Source organism: Lactuca serriola, chromosome 4 (assembly GCF_051521515.1).
Source record: "Lactuca serriola cultivar US96UC23 chromosome 4, Lser_US96UC23_V15, whole genome shotgun sequence".
NCBI lineage: Eukaryota > Viridiplantae > Streptophyta > Magnoliopsida > Asterales > Asteraceae > Lactuca > Lactuca serriola.
The window spans coordinates 52,481,978-52,493,776 of record NC_136411.1 but is presented as its reverse complement, the minus strand read 5'-3'; the positions used below and the strand labels follow the sequence as shown (position 1 = coordinate 52,493,776).

Here is an 11,799-nt window from a genome sequence, read left to right as displayed (position 1 = left end):
TTTTTTATTTTTATAGCAATGAACTTTGAGTTTTTATTTTATTTTATTTTGATTTTTTTTTAATTTTACAACATCATAATATAAGTTTTGCATCCATTCACAGTCAAAATACCATGCTTATTATTATTATTTTTTAAAATGTGTAGAAAAGCAAACAACTAAAATTACATGTGGATATGAAGAAAAATAGTATTCCAGTCAATACCACTTATATAACAAAAACTCATGCTTTGAGAAAACACAAATGTAATTATGTAACTATAGTAGAATATGTAACATTTATTAAGCCACCGGTTCTAACATCCACTAAATAACTCTAATTTGCAACATCTACTTATAGAATTCGCTAGCACCTGATCTAAAAGTGCAATTGCCCACACTTAATTACAAAAAGTAGTTTGAGTAATATGTCAAGAACTTGAATGAAAAGAAATATATTGAATTCAAAGAAGGTGGAATTGAACCTATTTGACATAGCTACCGATCCCATGAGGTCCATGACCAAACCCTTTGCTAAATTAGAGAGTTTTGTAAATGAGATCAAAGGAATCAAAAGTATAGCTCTAATCAGTTGGCAAAAGAAAATCCTCTAACTAAAATTTAACCCATATGTAAAAAAGAACAACTAATATTTCATTTAATCTACTTAGAAAAAGTAGCAAATGGCAGTTACTGATTATACTCTTGTAATACTATTTTAGATATAATAAGTTTCATTTGTAAAAAAAAAATCACTAAACATTTTATCAAACAGTTTATGAACATACAAAACATGCAAATCGTGAGGCTATTTGGAAGGTTCAGAGGAGATGAAAAACAAGTAAAATAAAGAAAAGTGTACAAAGAGGAAGTGATTAAACAACATTACATGTAATAACAAGATGTTAACCTGGAAATTGACTGAAGCCCTTGCTTTATAGAAATCGGCTAGAAAGAAAAGAAGTTGGTATGGAAATTAATTGGTACTAGAACTCGATTAAAACCCTTCTTCTCGGGAATTTTTGAGGGATAGCACGGGCTACCCCTGCCAACTAATTGGTTCCGCCCCTGTCCCATACAAATTTCATATTTTGTAGGTGTTGAGGCAACACTCACAGTTAAGGCCAATTAAAAACTTATATGCTTGTTCTTATCATTCATCACTAAAATTTGAAGGTAATGGAGGTTTAAATTAACCTAACAAGAACACAACTTTCAACAATCCAACATGCTCAATGACGTTGTCAAGGGCATTATACTCTTCAAGGCAAGCACAATAAAACTTATATTTCCTAATTACAAATTATTCCCTATACTTATATTTCCTAATTTATATTTCTAATAAATATTGTTTTATTATGTTTTTATTATTATTATTTTTAAATAAATATCAATATTCATTAAATTCTGTTTTTATCATTTACCTTTTATTTTACTTCTTTAAAATACCATATTGTTTCGTTTAAGTACTTTAATTAATCAAGATGATTAGATATTTTTATTTTTAATTATTATTTCACCCCATTAAATCTAAATAATATATTTTTATTCTTTTTAATTAAATTATTCCACCTTAAAACTTTAATTCTAATTATATAATCACCCATATTCTTTATTATACCCTTCTTAAAAATAAATAAACGAAAAATGATGCGTTACACAAACGGAAAATACCAGTGCATTAGGTTTCTTCGTCGTATTTGCACTTATCATGAGGAAAGTCTGGATCATATCTGATGCTAAAAAAAATAAAAAAAAGGTTATATATGTCCATTATTATGTTGGATCTTAACAGAATGAAAAAGAAGTGCAGGAGAACTCTCGTGATATTATTGATGAGCAAAAAGAGAACAGAAGGCAGCTATAAATAGTAGAGTTTTACAACTGAAAAGTAAAAGCTGGAAATATGGAAGGACTTAAGTAAATGCAGAAAAATTGAAAGACTTCTAGCAGTTACTAAGCCAGTCACGAGAGTTATTATTTTCCTGAGAAACTTTGAATCAGTCTTCAACACTCCCCTTTGATTCAAAGGTACCAACACCAATCTTTGCACGAAGATATTCAAAACGAGCTGTTGGAAGAGCTTTGGTAAAGTAAACAAGTCTGCTTGTTGTTCTTTAGTTCTACAAAACTTAAGCTTGATGCTTTCATCTGCCACTAGCTTTCTTATGAAATAATGCTTAATTTCTATGTGCTTGGTTCGACCATGCATGACATGATTATTTGTCATTGCAATCGCGGATTGATTGTCACAGTAGATCACAGTTGCTTCAGTTTGTTCTTGCATGAGTTCATTCAAGAGTTTTCTTAACCAGATTGCTTGACATGTTGTGATTGAGGCTGCCACATACTCGGCCTCTGCTGTGGATAATGCCACCATTTCTTGCTTCTTTGATAACCATGAGATAATTCCAGTTCCCACATTGAAACAATTTCCAGTTGTGCTCCTTCTATCTTCTTGTGACCCTGCCCAGTCACTGTCTGTAAAGCCTTCCAACAGTAGTTTCTTTGACTTCATATACCATATTCCATAATGCTTGGTGCAAGCAACATAACGAATGATCCTTTTTACCGCTCCAAAATGATGTTTTGTAGGTGAATGCATGAACCTTGAGACCACACCAACAACATAGCTTATGTCTGGTCTTGTGTGTGTAAGATATATTAGTCTCCCAACTATGCTCCTGGACATCTGGGGTTCTGCCACTCCTGTACCATCAGAACTTACAAGCTTTTCTTTAGTATTCATAGGTGTTGCGATGGGTTCTTCATTCACCATATTGAGATCTTTCAGCAAGTCTGTGACATATCTCTCTTGTGCAATAAAAATACCCTTGTTGGTTTGTTTTACTTCAATACCAAGAAAATAATGTAACCTTCCAAGATCAGTCATCTCAAAAGTTCTCATCATTTCCTTTTTGAACTGTTGTATGAGTTGCATTGAGGACCCTGTGTATATCATGTCATCTACATAGAGACTAATCAACATGAAATCTTCTACGCCTTGTTTCTTGTAGTACATAGTGGGCTCATTGGGACTCTTCATGAAGCCATTTTCCAAGAAGAAACTGTCAATTTTGCTATACCACGAGCGTGGGGCCTGTTTGAGCCCATACAAAGCCTTTCGTAACTTGTATACCTTCTCCTCCTGCCCGGTTACTATGAATCCTTCAGGTTGCTGAACAAAGACTTCCTCTTTAAGATCTCCATTCAAGAAAGCCGAATTAACATCAAATTGATAGACTTCCCACTCTCTTTGTGCTGCTAATGCGAGGATTAATCGTATTGTTTCTATCCTTGCCACCGGCGAGAACGTTTCATCATAATCTACACCTTGTTCTTGCGTAAAACCTCGAGCGACTAATCTGGCTTTGTGTTTTTGCAGGCTCCCATCATCTTTGAACTTAGTTTTGAACACCCATTTTAATGACATAGGGTACTTATCAGATGGTAGTTCCACGAGTTCCCAAGTATTGTTCTTCTCAATAGCAGCAATCTCTTCCTCCATTGCTCTTCTCCATCTATCATCTTGAAGAGCAACATTCGTTGATATAGGATCACCCGCAAATAGTGCCATTGTGCTTGTATAAATATCTGCTAATGTTCTGGTTTTGAGTGGTGTTGTTTCTAGTGATTTGCTGCTAGGAGATGCTGTGTTTGATCTTGGAGGAGTAACTTGTGAAGACACTCCATGCGAGGAACTTGAACTCGAGGATGAGATGTTTGAGGAATTGGTTTGAGTAACTGGTGCTTGATCATGAACTTCTTCTTCGTCAAGTAACTCAGGTTGAACTAAAGTATTGACTTGTTCTTGTGTAGTGTCATAACTTGCATATTCTTCGAAGACTACATCCCTACTAACAACAATTTTCTTGTTTATGGGATCAAAGAGTCTATAGGCTTTTGATTGTGTACAGTATCCCACAAAAACATACTTCTTGGACTTGTCTTCCAGCTTGTGTCTGTAAGATGTGACTAACGCATAACATGCACAGCCAAAACACGTAAATGAGTGACTGTAGGTTTGAATTCATACCATGCTTCAAACGGCGTTTTGTTCCATACAGCTTTTGTAGGAGATATGTTGATTAGGTATACATCGGTAGCAACGACTTCAGCCCAATAAACATCAGGTAGCTTGCTTGTGTTCAACATTGATCGAGCCATCTCCTCAATGGTTCGATTCTTTCTCTCTGCAATCCCATTCTGCTCTGGGGTATGTGGAGCTGTCATCTCTCTTCTTATCCCTTCTTTCTCACATATGGTAATGAATTCCCGTGACATGAATTCTCCCCCTTTATCAGTCCTTAGAGTCTTGATTGTAGTGTTTCCTTGTTTTTCAACAAGAGCTTTGAATTTCTTAAAGTGTTCTAAGGCATCAGATTTCGTTCTAATGAAATATACCCAACACATACGGGTAAAGTCATCAATGAATATCAAGAAATACCTATTTCCTGAGTGAGATTCGTTCTTCATTGGACCACAAATGTCAGCACACACTAATTCCAATTTCTCAGTTGCTCGTCTTGCCTTGCCCTTTGGAAAAGACCTTCGTGATTGCTTGCCTAGAACACATCCTTCGCATACATGTTTTGAATCATGTATGGCAGGTAACCCATTTACCATTTGCTTACTTGACAACAACCTTAATCCTTTTTCATGTAGGTGCCCGTATCTGCAATGCCAAAGTTTCGATTCATCAACCCTGCTGTTCATCATCATGTAACCATCTTTATGAGAAAAGTCTACAGGAAACATTCTATTTCCTGTCATCCTTGAATAGAGAACAATTTCACCATTTTTCCTTTTCACCACACACGTATTATCATCAAACTCAACCTTGAGACCGTTTTCTATCAACTGTCCCACACTTATCAGGTTGTGAGCGAGACCTGGAGCGAAGTGTACATCCTTGATGAGTTTGTCTTTTCCTTCTATGCTTATAGTGACAGTTCCCGTTCCTTCTATGGTTACAACTTTATCATCACCAAGTTTCACATGGGATTTTTTTGATTCATCCAAATTCTTGAATTTTTCACGTGTACCTGTTATATGATTTGAACATGCGATGTCTATGTACCATATCTCCTTCTTTCGGCTAGCTTGGTTTGCGTAGGTTATGAATAGACATTCATCTCGTTCAACATACTCTTCTTTTGTATATTTTGCTTGACCTTGCTTTGCCCAACAATCTTCTTCCTTATGACCAAGCTTCCCACAGTGGTCACATCGAACCACTGCTCCCCATGATCTGCCTCGTCCACGACCTCGAAATGATGATGTTCTTGCTTTTCCTCTACCGCCAGAAAATCTGTTTTGCTCCCCTTGGATCTGAAAGGCTTGTTCTTCTTCTTGTGTGTGGTTCCTGTTGATTCTTGCCTCATGCGCTTGTAGTGACCCCATTAACTCATCAAAGGTAAAAGTCTTCAAGTCCTTTGATTCTTTGATTGCTGCCACCACGTGATCGAACTTGACTGGTAAACTCCTGAGAACTTTGGCCACCATAATTTCATCAGAAATCTTGTCTCCATAGGCACACATCTGTGTCACTATGGATGCTGCTTTTGCTAGATATTCTTGTACTGCTTCATTTGGCTTCATGTTTAAAGTCTCGAACTGTCTTCTCAAGGATTGCAATTTGACTGTAATAACTTTGGCTGATCCTTGGTATTCAGTCTTGAGAATATCCCAAGCTTCCTTTGATGTGACTGCTGCAGCAATTCTAGGGAAGATGGTCTCATCTATTGCCTGTTGAATAAAGAACAAGGCTTTAGCATCTTTCTTCTGATTATCTTTTTGACGGGCTTCATCTGCACTTGTCTCTATATAACCTGCTTCAACAAATTCCCATAAGTCTTGTGACTTGAAAAGGGTCTTCATTTTGGTGCTCCAGAATTCATAGGACTTCCCTTTGAAGACAGGAATCTGTGGTTGTGACATGCTAATAGTGTTGCTGCTATTTTGTGCCATTTGAGAGTTACCGATTGAGACTTGGATAAGAGACCAAGCTCTGATACCACAATGTTGGATCTTAACAGAATGAAAAAGAAGTGCAGGAGAACTCTCGTGATATTATTGATGAACAAAAAGAGAACAGAAGGCAGCTATAAATAGTAGAGTTTTACAACTGAAAAGTAAAAGCTGGAAATATGGAAGGACTTAAGTAAATGCAGAAAAATTGAAAGACTTCTAGCAGTTACTAAGCCAGCCACGAGAGTTATTATTTTCCTGAGAAACTTTGAATCAGTCTTCAACATATTACGGTTTGCTGGAGTATTTGAAAGTTTCAAAATGAAATGTTGTTTGTAGCTGTTAAGCCAAAGAAAACGAGATTGTTTGATTCCATTGTCCCCTAATCTTTGTTTTGGATATTAAATATGAACGTTAAACTTAAATCTGATTGGGTAGGTTATTTATAAATTTCTATGTTAGCCATTCGGTCATTGTAATTCTTTGTAATTTTACTAGCGATTCCTTAGTCTTGTAATCAAATTCAACCATTAAAAAAAATTTAATTTAGAAGATATGTGTGCAATTGATTAGACAATAGACAATTTTCATTGCTACAAGTTGGATAATATTAAACATAATCGGTCGAAACCTGATTAAAAGTAACAAATTAAACAAGCTCGATTTAAATTCGAGTTCAATTACTAGTAGTTTTTCATAAACATTTAAATAATAAAAGTTAAAAAAAATGTTAAAATATATTTTTAATAGTTATTTAAAAAAAACAAAATAAAAAACTAGTTTAAGGGAACCGATTATAGGCTTAGTTATGCACGAACCCATTGAGGACCATCATAAATGAGTTATGTGGTTATGAATTATGATATTCTAGGATTTTTTTAGCTAAGCCACTAAAGTAGGCAACTAAATTAGGAAGTGTTTAACAAAAAAAAACTTATTATTTATTAGCTTATAGTTAAGTTATTTAATTTAGGAATTGTTTAACAAAAAAAAACTTATTATTTATTAGCTTATAGTTAAGTTATTTAATTTATTAGTTATAGAGAGATAAGCTATTAAAAAATAACTTTTTAATGGTGATCATAACATTATTTTAGCTTATAACAATATGAATCTACCGATAAACTAACAAGTTCTTTAAATAAGTTTAACGAGACTTACTAACCATACACATCCATAATTATTATAGGATTTTTTTGTAATTTGCCTTGAACAAAAATAATACAAAAATATGAACACCAATTATTGGGTCAAATTCAAAGCCCAATAGGTATATTTGGGCCGTAATTACGCTTTTAGGCCCACTTCTGTCACAGAAGATGATACATCAGTGACTGATCAGTCGTCGACTCGCCGTCAATCGTCATTCATCTCCGACGATAAACGGAACCCAAAACGTTTACAAAGATTTCTATTGTGTTTGCATATAACAGAATGGGTTTCCGGCGCCTTCTAATAGAGGTTTGTTTAATCTCCATTGATATCGAAAACTTCGTTTGTTTAATTTTTCGTATAAATTTGTGCCTTTTATTCTCAGATCCATGTCAGCTATTTCTTATTGTTACGAGAACCCTGATTTAGCTCCCCGTTTGATTTTAAAATGATTGTTTTTCAATTGGTTGAAACTCGAATCAATGACTAGGTTTACGAAATCACCTCCAAAGACGAATATGAACAAGGGTTTAGGAAAGGGTTTATCTTACACATTTCACGAAAATTCATCTGGGGGAAATATAATTCCATTTTCATTAGGAGGGTTGATTTATTGCAAATTACGTAAATGGAGGAAGTTTCATTTCTTGCTTTCAAGTTGTTTTATGACCATATCATCATCATGATCAGCTCTAACCTAACCGTAAGAAATGGATGCTAAACATTAGAACAAATATTATAATCAGACTAATGTGAGTGTTGAAGACAGATAACAAAATCCGATACTCATGCTGTTTATCTGATAAAAACTGTATATTTTGTAGGTGTCGAGGCATCACTCACAATGTAGGCCAATTAGAAACATATATACATGTTCTTATCACACATCACTGAAATTTGGAGGCAATGGAGGTTTAAATTACCCAATCAAGAACACAACTTTCAGCAATCCAACATTCTCAATGATGTTGTCAAGGGCATTATACTCTTCAGATGCAATCACAATTGAAGTTAGTCCCACAGGTAAGTTATCTTGATTGCATTTAAGTTCACAAACTGTTCATTTGATGAAAAGGGTATTTTTGTAAAAAAACTGTTTAATTCTTTTCACTCCAGATGCTGCTAAAGAATTGTATGATGAATTGCTCAAATCTGTAAAAGAGCAAAGAACTGCACCTCCCAACAATTTGTTATGGAGCCTCATAGAAAAAAGTGCCAATCGTGAAGACATCAAACTTCTATTCAACATATTGGAAAACCTTCGAAAATTCGTTAGTTTTCATGATTTAATCTTTTGATTTTATTTAAAATTTGAAGTAATTTGCTATTAACTAATATGTGTTAATCACAGAGACTATCAAATCTTCGAATTTTTGAGAATTTTAATGATAATCTTTGTCGGGAAGTATCAAAGGCATGTGTAAGAGTAGAGGCTATTGATCTTGGTATGATATAAACATGACCCCATGAAATTAAAAAATATTCAATTGTCAAATTAAAAAAATAATCTTTTTTTTTTTTTTTTTTTTTTTTTAATATCAATAACAGGAAAAAAGACATTATGGAAACACAATGTGTACGGATTAACCCCTAGCGTTGCATCTGCTCACAGTTTACTGGTAATTTTATTTCTTAAATTTTTTTTTTTTCATTCTTGATTTTACTTGTTAAAAATCAAGATTTGTTGCAGTTGTATGCTAAAGAACACAAAGATGTTGATCTTATGGTTGATGTAATGAAACTTTTGAAAGCAAATGATGTCCCACTGCAACCTGGAACTGCAGATATCGTCTTTAGGTGGGACCCACACAATACAAAAATTGAGAAAAATGTTTTAAACGAATAAAAACCGATTTATTTGTTCAACTTTATTAATATATTACGTGTCTTTCTTGCAGCATTTGCTTTGAAACAGATAGCTGGGAGTTGATGTGTAAGTATGCAAAAAGATTTGTAAAGGCTGGAGTGAAATTGAGACGAACTTCGTTTGATACTTGGATGACATATGCTGCCAAACTAGGTGTCAATTTACGCTTCTACCCTTAATGATTCTTAACTCTAACACCAATTTTATAAGGGTACATTAGTCAAGTCATGGAAAATAAGGCATGGGAACTTTATTTGATACTTAGATGACATTACACTTTTGCCCTTAATGATGCTTAATTTTAACACCAGTGATATAGGGGTAATTTAGTCAAGTCATGGAAAATAAGACAAGGGTATGTAAGTCAAAATCTATTTTTACAGGAGATATTGATAATTTATGGAAAATTGAGAAACTGAGATCTGGATTGATGAAAACACATACAATTGGAAGTGGATTTTCATGTGCAAAGGGGTTTTTACTTGAACATAAACCAGAAGAAGCAGCTGTGATAATTCAAGTTGTCACCCAGGTATTATTAATGTTTCTATTAGTTTACAAATTCCATAGGGGCAATATTGTCATTTTACATTTTGTTACTTAATGACAGACTTTACCGGAGGCAAAAAGGCCAGATATAATGGCGGAACTTGAGAAGATGGTTAGTGAGTGGCCTTTGGAGGTCATAAAGAGTCGGAAAGATGAGGACAAAATGGTAATTTAATGTGTTATTGAAATTGAGATGATGAGGGCAATATGGTAATTTACTGTTTTTGTTTTTATTTTTCCAGGCCTTGGCTGTTGGTTTGCAAGCTGATATCCCTGTGATGATTGATAGTCTTTCAAGGTTGGGTGTGAAGACGAATGTAAAAGTGGATGATTTGACCAAAATAGCCTTTTGAGAGTTAGAAATTTGATGTTTTTAAGGTAACATTGACCGTTGTACAAGTTAAAGTTGACTTTTTTCGTGCACACTCAAAACTTGATTGTGTGTTTTGACAATTTAAAAAGAGTAGCAATTGTAACAATTGATAATTGCTAGATAAAATAGATAAATGGTCATTGTATTTTGTTCTATTGTTTTCCGTTTCATATTTTGAGTAGAAGAAATTAATCAACACATATGAGTTCTTAATAAGAGGTCAGGATGAAAAGAAAAATAAAACAATTTAACTCTGGCTTTGTTGATTAATTTGATTTTTTATAAATTAGTATCAGTTATTGACTAACGTAAATGTTTTAGCATATTAATTAATAAGTAATATGGGCTGATTATTAATCGAGAATATATGAGGTGTCATACATATTGTCATGAAAAGAAAATAAGACGCCTCTATTTTTGTGTAGTAGAAAAACAATAAATGATATGATCAAATAACTATTACTCCTCTTGCAGTATAAATAAGAGTTTGTCGGCTAATAAAGATTAAGTCTTGTTTTGTTGTTATAGTTTGTATTTTTTTGTTCAAATAATTACTTTTTTTTTGTAAAAGTTTATTCTTTTATTTTGCTAATGAACTTTTTTTTTTCGCTCAAATATTTAGTTGGCTATAAAAATCTATTTTGGTATTTGTTATTTTGTTATTTTAGACGATTAATAATCAATCGAATGGACTGAGGTTCGGCAAAGGAAACTATCATAATAATTCAACCAACAACACTCTAAGAAATATCTATGTTGTGGGGTTCCCAGAAGGGACCATTTTCATGATCTGGGCATGTTGCCGATGTGTACATGGGGAAAGAAGGATGCACGCCGGAAAAACTTTGCGTTTGTAAAGTTCTCGGATGTGTAGGATGACAAGGTGCTAGAACATAATCTTCAAGGTATTAAGATGAGGGACCTTGTGCTTGCAGTGAACTTTGAGAAATACAAGCGGAGCGCGATACCGACGACTTAAGCTCGTTGGCACAACAAAACCACCACATGTTATGCCCCACAACCAACCCTCTACCTTTTAGCCATCGTGATAAAAGGACATTCGCCCAGGTTGCTGCTAATAGAGAAAGTCATTCCCGTAAACCACCCACCCCTAGTGAATCTTAACCCGAAAACATACATGAAAGACTGGATAAGAAGAAGTGTTTTGTTTGGGGAAGCTCATAGCATGGATCACATTGGTAGTATGCTGACATCATGGCTTATGAGTGACGATACAAAATATTTGGGGGGACTTAATATAGCCATGAGCTTCGATCAAGCGACCAAAGCAACAGATTTCCTTGAAGACAAAGAAAGATGGAAATATTGGTTTAAATGGATGGTACCTGGAGATAAAAATGAAATACGGTATGAACGAACTGCTTGGTTAAAAATTCTTGGATTACCACTTAAGCTTTGGGACAAATCAAACTTTTCTGCAATGGGTAGAGTCATAAATCCTTTTGATGGCATCTGGGATCGTAGAGACTACTTAATGAGTAAAGTGGGTGTCCTCATGTCTAAGATGATGTGGATTAACGAGGAAATCACGATCATCGCCGGAGGTGAGACCATAACAGTGGGGGTTGTTGAATACACTGATGACTTGTCTCCCTTCAAACCGTTGCCTTTTAACAAAGTAGAGGATGAGAGTGTTGACAAAGATGACAAGGATGAAGCTATTTCTGAAACTAGGACGCAGGAGGATGAGAAGGATCTTGAAGAAGGTGAAATCCGCATAAATAATAGTAATAAGGACTCTGAGTTTGGTAACAACAATGGTGGTTCAAGCAGTGTGAGAAAAGATGACACCAACAAACCTCCGATGGAGGAACCATCGTATAGGTCACCGACGTTGTACTCTCTAGGCAACATTGGCATCAACGACGGAGTTAATGCGCATGAAGAT

The 11,799-nt window shown here is 34.6% G+C and overlaps 1 protein-coding gene across 1 annotated transcript; it reads left to right on the top strand.

The window, feature by feature from the left end:
* Positions 1-7,269: 7,269 nt before the first annotated feature.
* On the top strand, positions 7,270-10,045 carry LOC145101576 (adenylyl cyclase). The gene is made up of 10 exons (XM_079038791.1): positions 7,270-7,410; positions 7,926-8,124; positions 8,218-8,372; positions 8,453-8,546; positions 8,650-8,720; positions 8,792-8,898; positions 9,000-9,121; positions 9,352-9,500; positions 9,579-9,683; positions 9,760-10,045. The coding sequence occupies exons 1-10, from the start codon at positions 7,384-7,386 to the stop codon at positions 9,868-9,870; spliced, it is 1,140 nt and encodes a 379-aa protein (XP_078894917.1). The 5' UTR covers positions 7,270-7,383; the 3' UTR covers positions 9,871-10,045.
* The last annotated feature ends 1,754 nt before the right edge of the window (positions 10,046-11,799 follow it).

Coding starts and splice junctions, on each gene's coding strand:
- LOC145101576 (XM_079038791.1), top strand. CDS start 7,384: ATGGGTTTCCGGCGCCTTCTAATAGAG. Junction 9,122..9,351: donor GACATATGCTGCCAAACTAG/GTGTCAATTTAC, acceptor CTATTTTTACAG/GAGATATTGATAATTTATGG. Junction 9,684..9,759: donor GGAAAGATGAGGACAAAATG/GTAATTTAATGT, acceptor TTATTTTTCCAG/GCCTTGGCTGTTGGTTTGCA.